The sequence below is a fragment of the Lepidochelys olivacea genome (genome assembly GCF_965140295.1).
Source record: "Lepidochelys olivacea isolate rLepOli2 genome assembly, chromosome: 26".
NCBI classification, from domain to species: domain Eukaryota; kingdom Metazoa; phylum Chordata; order Testudines; family Cheloniidae; genus Lepidochelys; species Lepidochelys olivacea.
Genome location: NC_140436.1, coordinates 1 through 17,693, shown reverse-complemented (window position 1 = coordinate 17,693; position 17,693 = coordinate 1). Strand labels below are relative to the sequence as shown.

Below are 17,693 nucleotides of genomic sequence, written 5' to 3'. Positions count from 1 at the left end.
ATAAATCTAAACTCTGCGAGTATCACAACACTCAAGGCTGAAACTAGCCTGGTGTGTCAAACTTAACACAAACCAGGCCATTTTCCCCACATAGGGAAAATGTACGTAGTACTCTTGATACTAAACTGGAGAGTTACTGAACAGGAATCCCTCTTCCTTTCCCAAAGGCACACAATCAGCTAGAAAACAGTTAGGTGAAGGACTCAAAAGGCCATCTCAACTATCTCTCCCTCCTGCAGGGACACAGACCATATCAATTCTGTAACAGAGTAGCAACTGACATCCCCTAACACAGAAGCTAAAACAGAAGAGAAGAATAATGTGTACCTGTATGCCACCTTTCACCTAAAGAACACAATGAGGTTTTAGGAAAAAAAAAATCAAAATACAACACCTCCCTACAGAGTAGGTAAGTAACTGTTTTGAGGTTGGGGAGCTGAGGCACAAATAGAAATCCAGAGTCCCAACTCCCAGGCCTCTACTTTAGCAATTACAAATATGCTGAGAACGCATGGTCACGAATGGAAAATGACAGCTAAACAGAAAAGCAGAGGGAAAGCATGGATAAAAAGTATAGCCAAAGCAAGTCAGAACGGAAAGGCATTTTCTGACATTAAAAAAAAAAGGCAGAAAGGCTCTTACAGAAAGAATTATTGTATAATCCATTTAATTCACCTTCAATCTTTATTTTATGTGCAGTTGGATAACTGTCAGATGGATGAGGGAGAAGAGGAGTTGCGATGAATGATCAGAGCTGTTTACACAGGAAAACCAAAAAACCCCGTAGAAATGTATTCCAGCTACACTGTAAGGTTTCCCCTTCCTCCCCTGGTTACGTTTGTTCTGAAAGCTCAGCAATTCTGTATCCTTTTGGAATGTGTTATAGATTCTTTTATACCCTCTGTTGTCTTCACTCTGGGACATTTCTACCTTTAGCTGCAGTCCTGATCCCACTTACTTTTCCAAGATTTCAACTGCCTGCCATTTCTACTTATTCTACCCCGTCCTCTCCAGTAATGACTGTTTTACACAGAACATATGCAGTAAAATGTCACATTCTTATAGACTTGTATATGGGAAATGCTATTGGTCAAGATTTAAGTTTAGAGCAAGTTGGTACTAATACCAGAAGAGCTGGCCAAGGTGAAGTAGCAGTTATTCCTACAGAAATTGAATTTCATCTCAAATCCACCATCATTTAATAGCTTTGAAAGGGAGATACAATTCACTGATTTTTGGTGCGTCTTTTAAAAACAAAGACTAGAACATGTAGTGGAGACATGAAGAAATGAAGTTATTACAGTCAAAAATGTTACCACTTTGTTTCCTATCAAACAGTGTCCTTAGCAGAAAATATAAATATTTCTGATCAGAGGAGCTCTGGGGCTAAGAGGACGGAAAACGGAAATATCCTAGGTCAGAGTGAGACACCAGACAATTCACTGCTACTCTACAGAATTCTTTTTAGTTTGCCAGACATAAATCCCAGCGTGACCAGTTTCTGGCATAGATCTAGTTCCATTTGAAAGAGCTTATCCCACAAACTGGTGTTCCAGGTGGTTTTACCTATTAGTCTAACAGTGGATAAAATACCCAGCTGGTGGATTATCAATGGTCACCACTTTGGGTAGGACCCTGCAGCTTCTGCTAATATAAAGGCCCTTCTCTAAATGTGGCTTTCACTGATCTGCTGTGGCTGATAAAGTCCTCCCTCTCCTCCTTTTGCTACTTGAAAGCCCCACATAAGTACATACACATATACACTACATAGTCTGGGGCAATCGAGCAGCTATCCTGCATGTATTCTTCATCAATAAGAGCCATTCTATTAAATTAGCAAGTGGAAATAGCCCAGAGTATTGGGATGAAGTTCAATTTAATTTTACTCTATTTTTTTTTTGTCCCAGGAGCACGGAGGGTAACAACTTCACTGATTTTATCCTTCTAAGAAACGCCAGGAAAACCAACAAGTTTAATTTCACAAGGAACTATACAGAGTTCAACTGAGGTGAGCACAGAAATTCATTTCTGATTCTCATCCCCTTTACTTCAAGTGAAAATATACGGAACCATCTGATAATACCCTTCCCTCTGTAACAGCCTCATAAGTTTCAAGAATAGATATTTATACCCACTTGAAGTAGTTTCTGTGTAGGATCCTGGTTCATATTTTACATTCTTTTCTATGATTTATTCAAATATAATGGTTTCATATAAACTTAACGGTGATCATTTAGCAAAAAGTGGATTCCCACAGCATGCCCAGCAACACCAGTCCCACAAATCTCTGGCTTCCGAAGATCATCATTAAGCGAATATCAATGATTGAGTGGAACTGTTGCTTATGGTTTTACTCATCTGTTGGGATTAACTTTTCACTGGTCTTTAAGAACAAGGTATTTGGAGCCTGTAGAGACAAAACTCCAGGTGGAAGTAAAACATCATAGCACTCACTCAATACTTAAAAAAAGCCCTAAAAAAACCCCAACTTCTCTTTTGGAAAACAAGACGTCAGCTTGTTCTTCCAGACAAAAAGGAGTGCTTAGCTTAAGGGTCTGTATCCTGATAAGGTACATTACAGTAAGTGTAAGACTGGTCATAAACCCTCAGGGCTATTCTGCGGTCAAAGATTCCTTTCTTGTTCTGTTCTATAATACTTCATGGTTTGACTTCAGAAGGAATTTTTCAGAGGAATGCCCTACTTCTGAATGTCAAGCCCGGAAGAAGTCCGGGATTCCTTTACTTTGATTTTTATGTGAAATTCATAGAAAGATGTCCAAGCTTAGCCACAAATGTCTCATATGCCATAAACTGGCATCCAGAACTCAAGAGGATGATACAGAAACTCATACAGAGCAGTCTACATCTTCAAGTAACAGATGCTATTATCACAGCAGAAGATGGTTCCTCTGAATCTTGGAGAGTTTCACATCGAATATATGGTTATCTAGACCAAACTGTGAATTCAAGACAAATTTCAGGATCATCATCTGGCGTAGGCTGAAGGAGCTGAAAGTGCATTATGGGCTACAAGCAGTGACAGCAAGGTGGGAATGTACTTTGAGTCTGCAAATCTGGCCTAAGATGTGTGGTAGGTGTAGTAAAAGAGGTGTGTAATGGGGCATGAGAAGGGAAAAGATAGGTCAGTGGGTGGGAAGCATTAAAAGAATTAGACAGTATAGTAGTTAGTAGGGTGGATGGAGATGTGGTGAACATTATGACATACTGGATAGTAAGTCACCTGGGGATAGGATTTAGAGTTTGCACGCCTTACATACTACTTGTTTTTTGTATTGTTTGTTTGTTTTGTTTTTTACAATTTAAAGAATGCAAAACCACACATTAATCTACAAAAAGAATGTTCACTACCAACATTTCCACACATGTAGCTGAGAGATTTTTTTTTTAAAATATAAACACAATGGGATAAAATGCTTCTTGGGAAAAAAATTCTTTCCTTTAGTTATTGCAAACAGATTGTTATAATATTAACATCCTACAACAAAAAGCCAACTATTACTCTGAGTTACTGCATAAACTTTCCATTTTTAAACAGTAAGCAGCATATTTCTTGTATATCAAATCACAGAAATACTGCCTTTTACATGAAATATTCAGAGAAGACTCACCATGAATTTCGTATCACCCTTTGACAATGTGTCAGTGACAAAGTGGATTTTTTTCAATTGTTCTACAACTTGGTGCAAAAGCTTTGGCTGGAAACAATAATTAATGTCAAATGTAAACAAAGTGAAATGAAACATTACCTAACTAAGAAAGAGGAACCTGTTTGTTTACCAACAACGTGACCCACAGATGTACAATACGTCCTTGTGAAAACCAAGGAGATCTCATTGACGGAAAATATTTTTTCAGGACCAGATTCTGAGACTTGGGCAGAAACTACATACCAGAAATAAATCAATACTTGAGAATCTGGTTAAGGAAAATTGTTCTCTCAAATCTATATTGTATTGCCAGACAAAGAAGAGCACTGAAGTATTTTCATTAGACTTGACAAAACTTGTTGTACAATTTTAAACCTTACATTTCTAAATTAATGACCTTCTGTGTTTCTGTGGATTGCTAGTTTCCATAGGTCCATTAGCATCTGCTTTGATTTAATCTAGAAATATTCTCTTGTAAAAACTAAAGAATAGCACTGCCAACTTTCAGTGACGGTTAAAGATTGTTCTGTGGCATATCTGGTGGGAGACTCGTTTCCCATTCTGTTGGTTCCCTCCATACAAAAAGGTACCTCGTTCCTCTTTAAGACCTATTTTAAAAAAATAGTGATTAAAGTGTGATAAACATATAAATATATGCAACTACGTAACAGGAAAAATTCCTGAAGAGAACGATGCAATTCTTTCAAAACACCTCAGAAAATGTCATCCTGGAAATTCTAAAAAGTTGAGGTTACACTTAAACAAAACATTTGGGTGCATAAAATTACAGGGTCACTCAACTACTTTAAGTTTGCCGTCGTCCTCTGCTGAGCTTCCACCCTCAGTGTCTGTGAAACTGAGTGGAAGAGAGAGACACCGATTTAAAAAAAATTGATAAAAACTTTGCTACTGGTGGACACTTTAAATCCATTACTTCCACTTTAATTGTGTAGCTTGACAGTAGAATAAAGGAACTCCGGAACAGAGTGTAATGACACTGGTAAGTAAATTAACAAGATTTTTGGTGTGCCCCATAAGAGGCTCATAGCTTCAGATACAATAGTCAAGCCTGCATTAAACATTTTGTGAGACAATGTTTTTCCTTTTTAAAACACAAATGCTTTTTTGGGGAGGGGTGGGGGACTGTTCCGAATGTAGCTATTTTTGGTTACAAGATAATAAAATCCTATTTTTATGCCAAAACTGCATATGGTCTTAAAGAAGGCAGGGCTTTTTTTTTTGTCTTGATATAAATCAGGATCACTATAATACTACAGAAAAGTACACTCAATTTATAAATAAGATACCAAGCACATTACACTGAACAAGCAGCTGTGTCATGACCCTGTGCCCTCCATGGTCCTGGCCACTGTCCTTCCAGCTGCAAACAGCAAGCACTTTTGAGCATGTCTGTAGTATTAGGCAAAAGGGATCATGCCCTTTTCCCCACAGGGACTAAGTACTAATTCCCTGCTGACCTGAGAAGCAAGAGACTGAAATAAACTTTATCTTCCTCGCTGCAGTGCAAAGCACTAGCTATTGAGCCAGGCCTGTACACATTGTGTTCATTATGTGAAATTTCTTTAGCATATATAATAGTTATGCAAAAAACTTCTACAAAATTATGAAAACACGTAACATCCATACACATGAAGGGTAGTTTGCAAATTCCCTAATCTAATGCTTAGATCATATATTCAGGATTTTATTAATAAACTATGAAGTTATTATGGTGTCAATGAATAAATGCAAAAAGCTGTAATATGAACCCAAATGCAAAGGAATTTATGATTCTATGAACTCCTGATAAAAGTTTATAAACTCAGCTTTTAAACAGTAATAAGTTGTATAAAGACAGGCACCTGTTTGGTCGATTCAGAAGTAAAACTTGGATGGGTCAGGAGAATATCCATATCCCCACTTGAATCCGCACCTGAGAAAGTAAAGAGTGAAGGGAAAAAAACAAAAACAAAAAACACCTAGCTGTAAGTCTTGATATCAGTAAAGAACAGATCACAGAGGGTTGCGTTTGAATCTTAGTGCTGAAGAAAAGAAGAGAAGCTCCTCTATCCGCAGAACTAGCACAGAATAGTTAAGGTTTTTAATAATAGGGTAGCAAACACCTGTCAGGAATGGTGCAAGTATATACTTGTCTTGCCACAGCACAAGGAGCTTGACTAGATGACCTCTCGAGATCCCTTCCAACCCTACATTTCTGAGTCTATGATTAATAGGACAGCCTCTAAACTATCTCAACCCTAATGTGCTAACACTAAGAAGTGACGTAAGGGACCAAAAACCATTTTCAATTGATAGTAAAAGCATTTAAGGTCTTTCGGCAACCTGTTGAATATTTTCTGCTGTGTGCTTCCACCAAACTTATTTTACACATCTTAGACAGAGCAGATTGTTTAGAACCGTGACAGGTGGCTTTCTTAGTGATCAAAGTCTTGTCAGATAACCATGCTTTATGTGCCTCACGCAATGAGTCGAGTACTGTATGTGCATTATCTTGTGGCAGCATTCCCATCCATAGAGAAGACAGCACTATACGACACACAGACATCATCCATCGCTGGGCCAAACACTTTGTCTACTTAATCGTCCATCTGCAATTTCAAAAGCTGCTATCGATGGTGTACCACAGTTCCCAATACATGAAGGACTCACTAGACTGCCAGTGTTATTGAGACAGAAACAGCCAACCAACAATTGTCACAAGGAAAGGTGCCTGGCTTAGATAGAATACTGCCAGAAGTCTATAAACATAGTGGTTATCAAACATCTGAAATGCTCATGCGGCTCTTCAACATCTGGGAGCAGAAGACCATGCCTCAAGACTTCAAGAGTGCTTCAGCTGTCCATACATACAAATAAAGATGATTGAGCACTCTGCAACAACCATCGTGGTATCTTGCTACTTTCCATTGCTGGGAAGATTTTGGCTTGTGTCTTGCTTGCCAGACTCTTCCACATCACCAATAACATCATTTCAGAGCATCAGCATGGCTTTCGCTTGGGACACAGAACAGCGGACATGACTTTTGCTGCTTGCGAAACACAGGAAAAGTGCTGGGAACAAAACTGTGATTTCTATATGGTGATTGTAGACCTGATCAAAGCCTTTGACATGGTTAGTCAGGAGGGTCTCTGATGGATCATGACCTAAGCTGGCCACACAAATTTGTAACCATCGTACACGCATTCATGCTGGCTAAAGAGCTGGAAAATGGTGCTTCATCAGAGCCTGTGTCACAAACAGTGTAAAGCAGGGACCATTTACCATTGTCCTAGACTCTTCCAATGACGACAGCTGGAGTATTTAAATGCAATTCCACACAGATGGCAGCATCTTCAATCTCTGGGGTCTTTGTGCTCACACTAAAGCAACTAACTTGTTCATTAGGGAGTTCCTCTTCACTGATGATTTGCGCTCACAGCACATACCGTCCAAGACATGCAGCACCCGATAGATGGCTTTTCTAGATCGGCAAAACTATTTGGACTCTATCTGCCTCAAGAAAACCAAAGGGCTTTACCAGACTGCTCCCAGAAAAACGTATTCTGCCGTTGAAATAACAATTGATGACAGAGTGCTTAATGCGGTACAAAAATTGCGCTATGTTGGCAGCACTTCATCATCCGATAATGCCATCCATGATTGACGATGAAATCACGCAGTGCATTTCTAAAGCCAGTTCTGCCTATGCTTGACTTTGCTGCTGCCTGTGGAATGAGATAGACATTCGACTTCACACCAAGATGAGTGTCTACCATGCAGTTATGTTAAGCACTCTTCTCCAAAGGAGTGAAACACGGACACTATGGCAGGCACTTGAAGCAACTAGAGTTTTCACATGTGCTGTATGCATCTCATCTGTAAAATCAAATGGTTGGACAGGACACCAAAAACTGAAGTCCTGGACCAGTGCTACATAACTAGCACTGAATTCCTAATCAGACAGGCGCAATTTTGCTGGGCTGATCACCTTGTACATACGGATGACAAAATATGGCTTTGGGGAGTTGTGTAAGGACCACTGAAAACAGGAGCAGCTACACTGAGAGGCCAATGAAAATGACATGACACTCTGAAAGCTCACTTAAAAGCTGGCCACGTCGACCCGAACACATGGGAAATTGCTGGTGCTGAGAAATTAGGATGGCAGCAGACCTGTCGGTCTGCAATTAAAGCCATCAAGAATAGCAGAAGAGAAAAAAGAGTCAGAGAAACATGAGCAAAGAAAGCAGGCTTCGGTAAAAAAAAAAAAACAAAAAAACACAAAACATGAAGCCACATCGGCTTAACATGTGGGATGCATCTGCAGATCCCTCATCAGTTTACATTTGTGCAAGACAACGCACTGAAACAAACTGACTCTTACATATTGACTATGACAGGAGACTCCAATAGAGCTAAGAAGCGGATAAATTTTCATGGGACTCTCTGATGAAACTGTCAAGCATTTACCAATTAATACCGATTTTGGTGGCAGCCTGCGAGATGTGGATACTTTTTATTGGATACTGATTGGATATCACTGACTCACTCCACAGAGGCCAGCCAACCAAGTTCGTACTTTGACTACTTGATTACACAGCAAAGCGTGTGCCTCTTATTCTTAATGTTTATATAGTCTCATGGTGTTTAAACACAGATCACTGTTATTTAATAAACACAATTTTGAGTAAGAACAACTTCTAAACAACTATTTTATACCAAATCTACGTCTGGCATAGGTATATTTAAAATAAAATTTAAATTGTGGATCAGAACATATACACAAGTCTTCATAAGTCTTTCTTCATTAGAAGGCTAGACTTTTTACTACTGGCATGAACAGTGACTGATTATGGACAATGACATTTATAAAGTTTTCATTTTTTAAGCTCGAGGACCTCATACATAATTCACACAAAATATTACAGTCGACCCTTCACTGCTCAGCAAATTATTAATAGACGAATGTAGTGAGGTTTCTTATGCTTCATACCACACCAGTAGAAATAATCAAAAAAGATTAAACTACCGATGCCAAAATAAATGAACTCGTCACATTTTATGATATTTTAGCTTTGATTTTTTAATTGAGTTGGTTGACTTCCTATTTTGCAAATTTCAGTAATTTTCAATGGCTGTTTATTATTTGTGTGAATTAGCAAGGTTCTGTTATGCTATGTCTGCACATCAGTAATAAGAAAAACTCCAGAGAGAGTAATTCTGGAGCAGGTGTGAGAGTTCTGAGAAGGAAAATTTAAAGGGAACTATTCTTTGGTTTCACAGTTCGCAGCATCCTACTCTGCTTCTTTTTATATCACACCCATAGCCTTATATGTACCAACCGAACTATTCAGTCTAAGCAAAGAGCAACAAATAAGTTTATTCCATCTGGTCAGTGTAACAGACTTTGCATTAAGGACTCTGCACATTAGTACAAATTAAAAAAAACCTTAAGGTCCACAATTCAGACATTCGTCAGTAAGTTTTGACTTCTAGATCCATGATGTAAATGTGACGGCATGGTGGAGTACCAACCTCGCCTGAAACTGCCACAGACTGTAGCAATATATTCGGGGTCCAGTTTCTTAACCTCTTTCAATACAATTTCCTATTGAGAAAAAAAAAGAGCCATGTCAAATAATCTGAGCTGCCCTCTTCATTTGTTCTCATTGCCTTGCTTTGTTGAGGAAGATTATATCTTACCTGCATCTGTAACATCTCTTCTCTAGGGATTCTTTTCTCAAAGTCTTCAAAATATCTGTACAGATAAAAAAAAGTTGAATGACTATGGGTAAGGCAGTGCATTTAAAATTTAACCAAGCAAAATTAGATAAAATTCCATACATTTTACATTAAACTGATTGATTAGAAACTAATAACCTAGACTGTGATAGCAAGCCAGTGATGATAGGTTCCTTTTGCTAGTCTCAGACACCTCAGAAATTCCCATCGCCGTAAGTCCTCCCTTTCACCACCATTAAAACTGATTTCAGAGGGGAGAGGAAGTACTTCTATCGTACAGGAATATTGTATCAGGAGTTTCTTCTGCAGCCTTCCAAAGGGGACAAGAACTACATGGCTTTAAGAATTGACTCAGCAGCAAACAGAAAGCTTTCCTTAGCCAGTGGTCAGAGGCAACCCAAGCCATCAATTTTTCTAGAATTTAGGCTCTCAGTGATCCAGACACAAGATTTCAAATCAGAACAGGAGAGGAAAAGCCTGTTTTTTCCCACGCCTTTAATGACTCAAAAGTGGATGGGCTGAGCTGACTAAACCTTTCTAAAACACTGCATCTTTGGACCGGGACCAGTCACAGCTAATTTCATACCTAAACAAATTGGTTTGGGTAAGTTATGAGCAACTGAGAAAAGGGTAGAACAGGGGATGGAACTGGATCTTACCTATTAAGCATGCTACTTATGGTTGCTATAAACTTAAAGAGTGTACTGGCCTCTGAAAGAACTTTTTACAGAAGCCAAGCAACTACGTCCATGAAAATGAAACTGTCTTACTTTAGCCCAATTCGCTGATGATGATTCAGCTTGTGTTCATTTTTCCTTAGATCTGGAAGAAGCAGAATGACAGAAAAAGTACTCAAGAGGAGGAAAATAACTTTAGCAAGTAGATATTTGCATGTATTGTAAAGATGATTTAACTCAAGAGCATTTAGACAATACCAACTTTAAAGAGAAACAAAAAAAAAGTTTTTGTTGTGCTTGTAAATTATGAGGAGGCTGCCCTATGGCTCACAGAATGAATGTAGGAGCATCTACCAAAACCACACCCCTATGCCAGGACACACCCCTTATGCCACCGTTTGCAGCAAGGGCATTGCAGGGCAGCATAAAATGACTAGCAAAAAGCCTGCTCAGGGGAGAATTCTCCTCTGGCTTGACTGGGGCTCTTTAATTCCTCCAAAACAAACAAAACTCCACCACAAAACCCATCCTCTGCAAAACCCACATAAAACCCTGACTCCTCCCAGATGAAAAGTCCCACTTAGTTGCACCTAAGAAGTCACTTCTAGTCACTGAGCAAAACTATTAGGAAATAGTGAACTTGAAAAAAAAAAAAAAAAAATCAGTCAGGAGTAGTCATTGTAATGTTTAATACCGTGCTCAGTGCACACTTGATTTCTACATTTATAAAGGGCCAAACCTTCAGCTGTATGGGAACAGCTGAAGCAGAAGGTGGTCTTTTGGTTTGGACCATCCCAGACTGAAGCAGCCTCTGGAGCAAGTTACCACAGTCCAAGGGCTGTGCTGACTGACAAGGTGAGATCTTATGTGAAGATAAAATATGAGGTTCAAAAAAGGAGGGGAGCGCCAATCCAGGATCATTTCCCCAGCTTGATATATCTCCAAAATGGCTTGGCCTAGAAACCCCACATTTGTTTTAGTCTGTTGGCAAGAATGGTAACTTGAACTGGTTTTGGAGCAGTTTGTTGGCAGAGCTAGTTACCAAAATCAGTTTCTGCATACATGATGGGCCACAATATATAGTTTATGACATCATAAATTCCAAGGCCAGAAAGGACTATTATGATCATCTAGTCTGACCTCCAGTATAACAGCCCATAGAACTTCCCCAACATAATTCCTTTTGAACCAAATCACATCTTTTAAAGAAATATCTGATCCTGATTTAAAAACTGCCAAGGAGAAATTAAGAGGGGCAGCAGTGGCCTAACATGAGGGTGAGCAGGAGGGAGAGATGGGCTGGGCAACCTGGGGAGAAAGGGGTCTTATCTACTAGCCTAGAGACCTGTGTCCCAAAAAACTTCTTTATGTTCCCAGGCAAAAATATTTAAGTTGCAATTAAAGTATCCATCAAAGTAGAAGACCTTAAAAGAAAATGGCAGTTTTCACAAGAAAAAAAAAAAAGAAAAAAGTCCACAGAGCTATCACAACAGGCAGCAATCCTATCTTCAGCTCTTAGGCGCTGAACCAAAAGAAAGGGACGGATGCAGTGTCAGTGGAATCACGCTTATGCAACGTAAGCACACATGTACTACCAAAGCCATGTACTTCAGAGACTGCCGCACTAGAAGAAATAATTGAAAAAGCCCGTTTCTTCAAACGAAATCATTTTCATTTTCCCCATATTTTGGGAGAAACCCCATCTGAAAATTTATCTGATGCCTTTCTTCCCTGCACTGACTCAAGCTTTGGAATGCTGAATGCCTATCCTTAATTGTATAACTGCTGTCATTTATGCAGCAACCAGTTTTTCACAACTTGAGTCATAACCTTTCCACATTTTTCCAATCAAAGGCTCTGAAATCAGTACACTTTATGGTACACTCACCTTCCAATGTCTTTATCCCTTCATCTACAAGCTTCCTAGCTGCAGAAGGGCTGCAAAGAGACAGGGCACTTCTTAACCAAATCAACACAGGGAAACCTCTCCAGCAGAAAATGTTACATCACACAGTAGTACAATACACCAGAATTTACTAACAGATTACACTGAAGTTTATAATCAGGCACCTAGTTCTCCAGTACCAAAGCCATTTCTTATATTCATTCTCCCTCAACTTAGCATACACTGCTTACTTAGACCAGGAAATGGAGGAAGAGGATGGGAGTCAGAAGACCTGGGTTCTATTCCCAGCTTTAACAGTGACTTCGGACAAGTGACTTTAACCCTCTTGTGCCTTGGTTTCCCGACATGTAAGAGAACAATGTTACTCGCCTTAAAAAGTTTGCTATGGAAAGGCTAAAGTGGTTTGTCATCAACACAAGTTCCTCCTACCTCTTCAGTAGCTCCTTCAGATTCCTTTTGGAAGCTGCTGCTCCCCCTCTCCAATCCTGCTCATCAGTATCTCTCAGGGCTCTGCTCCTCTTTTCTCCCTCTATGTTATAAGCAGGTGACTGCTACCATCTCTTCATTGTCATTTCCCAAATGTACATTTCCCCTGGGCTCAGCCTTGAATCTCAAATGTCTCACTTTGGATGTCCTGGTGCCAACTCAATCTCCATATTCTTTATTCAAACCCGCAATCTCTACACTGCTGTTAGTAACTCTACAAGTAGATAGAAGCATACAAAAAAATTCTTACCCTATGCCACTAACTCGGGTCAAGAAATTGATAGATGAGCTTGTATCATCCTGTCGAATCTGGAGAAAAGAGACTGTACTCTAATTCACTTGAAAAGTCACAGGAAAATAAAGTAACTCAGTGAGTTATTGCACTTGAAAATTGCTGTAGTCTTTTTAGATCTGACCTATTACCTACACATCACAGACTCATGCCATGATTGTCTATATCCGCTCTGAAAGAATCTGGATAGGTGGTTTTCAGCGGCCCTTGGCTCTAGAATTCGCTTCCTTCTTTGGTTTCAGAGAAGAGAGTTTGATACTCAGGGGGATGTTATAAGGTTTTAAGTGAGGCTGGTTTTTTTTTTTTAGTGGAGGGAGAAGAGTCCTTTTTAGTTTTCGCTTACATGTCTATTCAGATTTACAAACACATTTTTAAAGCCATTGTCTGAACCTTTCTATATACTGAAGTAAACTGTGTAAGTTGGAAATAAGTACATAAGAGAGACTTGGTCAGGTTTTAGATCCACTGGCAGAACAAGATGGGGTGTTGCAGGCCAGGACTAACGTACACTGGGAAAAGCCATGTGCAGGAAGCTTTCTACGTGTCTGTGCAGACTAAGGTAGGTGGCCCCGGCTAAAAACAAACTTCCATGAGAACCCACTTCATCAATTTGCCGGACAGAACAGGCAGGCAAACTGATCATATCCTGTAATATTTCCAGAGAGGTACAATTTTATTTCAGGATTTTTTGTTTTTGTATACCTATTTCGTTATTTCTACTCCCCTGGTAATCTACATGCATCTCCCTCCTGCTTCGCCTCAGCCTTTCCAAAAACAGTAAAGAAGTTGCATGGAGTTAGCAGGAAGCCTTGGAAGGTACAAAAAAATTGCCCGCAGAGAAGAAAGTCAAAGAGGTTCACCTTTTCAAGCTTACGTAGTTTTCCAGTGGATAAAAACTCATCGATCTTGTCAGCTATTTTAGCCCCTACTCCTTCCTAAAAAAGGAAACAGAACCAAAAAGTTAATGAAACTTTTTCTTCAGGATAACTAGCATCACAGACATTATGGAAAAACTAAATTCAGAAACTTGCAAAACAGAAACACAATCAAACTTACAAGACAATATTTTGCTAATGTTCATAATTGTAAGCAGCAGCCTTATGAGCAACAGAAGCACACTCTAATTTTCCCTGTTTTACAGTGAAATTTCAAAATGGGCTTTTAGCAATATTTACAATTCCTGCACTAAATTTCAACCTCTGAAGTCTGAGAAAATGCAGAAATAAAGCATATCTTTGGGTCTCCTCAACTAGAACTATGATAATATATATTGTAATGTACTAAAATATTAACACAAAAATGGAATTCAGCTGTGAGGATGAGAGGAACTCTGACAAAACATTATAATCTGTTTTACAGCTTACCAGCTTCTTTGCTTCAGCTCCACTTTTTATCTTGCTTGGATACTTGGATATTACAGAAGCTGCTTTTCTGTATAAAAAAAATGACAGTTCCATTCACTTTCCAGCCTTCAGTGAACAGTATCAAATGACCAGACAAAAATTTTGTATACACCCTCCATACAATGCAGTTTGTGTGGTTCCATCCTGGAGCAGTGGCATTTGTGTAACTACCCCCCTATTACTCATGCACCAGACCCCTGGGGGACACCACTATTTACCCCCCTCCATTCCGAGAGCGGGCCATTTTTTCCTACCTTTTGTTTCCTGTCTTTTAGCCAGCTACCGACCCGTGCCGAATGCTACTGGGCCCGCAGCAGGTTCCCGTGCACCCAGGAGAAGGGACCCCGGGAGGGCTCGGAGGGCAAGGCGATGCCCGGCCGGCTCGCTGGCGCCCCTACCTGTACGCGTTGTACTTGTGGATGGCTCTGTTCACGTTCCTCTCGTAGTTCGCCAGCTCTGCGGCCCGGGGCAATGGGAAGAGACACAGAGACATTTCTTACTCGCGCTCGGAGCTGACCGCTCGCTCCGAACCGGCTCTCACGGAAGCGCGGGCGGGTTAACGACCCCGGGCGGCCCCGGGCACCCCCTTGGCGGGCGAGCGCGACTCGGGGCCAGCGCGGCTCGGGGTCAGCGGCCTCAGCTCAGCCCGCCGAGCGCCAACAGCGAACCCCCGCCCCGCTTCCCGGAGCCCGGCGCAGCCCTCACTCGCTCGCCCGACCCACCACTCAGGAAGTCCGTGATCCCCGCGTTGGGGCTCTCCTGCGGCGCCTTCCGCTTGCTCATGGCGGCCTCGGTCCCAGGCAGCTGCCAGGCCGTGGAGGATGAGGGGAAGGAGGAGCGGATTAACCGCGAACTCCTCCTTCCCGACCCCCACACGCGGGGCAGAAAGGACGAGATGCAGTGCATTGTGGGTAATTTAGCACCGTCTTATCAGCAATCGCGTAGCCTGCAGCACCATGGGAGTGGTAGTTTTCCTCTCGGCCTTCATGTCCCATCAGCCATTGCGGTGCCCAGGGCCCGATGGGAGTGGTAGTGTTCCTCTCGGCCTTCATGTCCCATCAGCCATTGCGGGGCCCGGGGCCCGATGGGAATGGTGGTGTTCCTCTCGGCCTACATCTCCCATCAGCCATTGCGGGGCCCGGGGCCCGATGGGAATGGTAGTGTTCCTCTCGGCCTTCATCTCCCATCAGCCAATGCGGGATCCGGGGCCCTATGTGATATGTAGTTTTTTCCTGTCCTGTATCCCATCAAGCATTGGGAGGCCCAAGGCACCATGGAAGATGTAGTTCTCCACAGCCTCCCTCTCCCATCAGCCAGTGTGGAGCCGTGAAGCCTATGGCATCAGAGGAGGTGTAATTTTCCCCAACTTCTATGACACACACACACACACACACACACACACAACACGCCGACACACACACACGCAACACACATATAACACACACACACAACACACTCCGACACACACACAAACACACACACAACACAAGCCATCTCACACACACACACGCCATCTCACACACACACACAACACACCGTCACACACACACAACACATGCCCACACACACACAAAACACGCCGTCTCACACACACACAACACACACACAAAACACACTCCGACACACACAACACACGCCAACACACACACACACAACACACGCCGACACACACACAACACACAACACACACTGACACCCACAACACACGCCCACACACACACACACACAAAGACTCCGACACACACACAACACACACACAAAACACTCCGACATACACACACAACAGACTCCTACACACACAGAACACACTCACACAAAACACGCCATCTCACACACACAACACACGCCAGCACACGCACACAACACAGATGACGACACACACAACACACTCCGACACACACACAACACGAAGACACCCACAACACACACACAACAGATGCCGACACACACAAAACACACACACAACACACGCCAACACACACGCACAACACACACACACAACACATGCCGACACACACAACACACACACAGCACATGCCCAGACACACACATAACACACGCCGACACAAACACACAACACACAACATACGCAAACACACACACACAAAATACTCCGATACACACACACACACACACACAACACATGCCAACACACACAACACCCACACAGACGCTAACACACACACACAACACATGCCAACACACACAACACCCACACAGACGCTAACACACACACAACACACGCCCACACACACACAACACAACACATACACACAACACAAGCCGACACACACACAGACGCCGACACACACAACACACACACAGACACTCCAACATACACACACAACACACGCCATCACACACACAAAACATACAGACGACACACACAACACAGATGACGACACACACACACACAACACACGCCGACACACACAAAACACAATCCAACACACACACAACACACACTCCGACACACACACAACACACACCAACACAAACACAACAAACACACACCATGACTCACAAAACAGCACACAACACACACAACACAACACATAACACCTAAAACGGCACAACACAACACACACACAACACGACACAAAAGATCATGCACAAAACATCACACAAAACACATGACACCGATACACACACACAACAGGACACACAAGAAGTCACACACACTCAACACAACACTTATGACAACCCACAACACAACACATCTCACACACACAAACACATCTCACACACACACAACACACGACACCGACACACACAGAACACAACACTTATGGAAACACACAACACACACAACACGTCACACATCACACAAAGCGGCACACAACACGACACAAAAATCACACACAACACATGACACCAACAGAAACACAGAACACGGCACACAACACCTCACACGACACACAAAATGGCACACAACACAGCACACACACAACACGACACACAAAAGATTATACACAACACATGACTTCGATACACACTCAACACGACACACAACACCTCACGACACACACAACAGCACACAACACAATATACACAACACGACAGACAACACGTCTCACACACAGAACAAGACACAACACGTCACACATACAGAAACACATGTCACATACAACACACGACACCGACACACACACGACACACAACACCTCACAACAAACAAAATGGCACAGAACACGACACACAAAACATCACACACACAACACATGACACTGAGAAACACACACAACAGACACACTCCACACATCACACGTCGGACATGGCACACAGAGCATGTCGCGTGTCGCATGCACTTTGAGTGTCACACGTCATGCACAATGCGTCCCACTTTGCACACACACAAAATTCGCATGTGCGCACGCACACACAGAATGTCACACACACAACCCATCTCACACACACTGAACACAACACACAACCCATCTCACACAGACACAAACAATACGACACACAACACGTCACTCACATACAAACCTACACAACACACATTTCACAACACGTCA

The 17,693-nt window shown here is 41.8% G+C and overlaps 1 protein-coding gene across 3 annotated transcripts in view; it reads right to left on the bottom strand.

The window, feature by feature from the left end:
* POLB (DNA polymerase beta) overlaps nt 1-15,081 on the bottom strand; it is a gene marked incomplete at its 5' end in the record, with an annotated part of 28,445 nt that extends 13,364 nt beyond the window's left edge. For 2 of the 3 annotated variants that reach the window (XM_084615349.1, XM_084615348.1), the window contains 11 exons: nt 3,630-3,716; nt 5,531-5,601; nt 9,205-9,277; nt 9,373-9,427; nt 10,182-10,233; nt 11,977-12,026; nt 12,731-12,789; nt 13,633-13,707; nt 14,137-14,203; nt 14,574-14,631; nt 14,898-15,081. In XM_084615349.1, the coding sequence (XP_084471475.1) occupies nt 3,630-3,716; nt 5,531-5,601; nt 9,205-9,277; nt 9,373-9,427; nt 10,182-10,233; nt 11,977-12,026; nt 12,731-12,789; nt 13,633-13,707; nt 14,137-14,203; nt 14,574-14,631; nt 14,898-15,081 (831 nt within the window). The remainder of the gene's footprint in view (nt 1-3,629; nt 3,717-5,530; nt 5,602-9,204; nt 9,278-9,372; nt 9,428-10,181; nt 10,234-11,976; nt 12,027-12,730; nt 12,790-13,632; nt 13,708-14,136; nt 14,204-14,573; nt 14,632-14,897) is intronic. The other variant, XM_084615350.1, reaches the window with a different exon arrangement.
* Between the last annotated feature and the right edge of the window lie 2,612 nt (nt 15,082-17,693).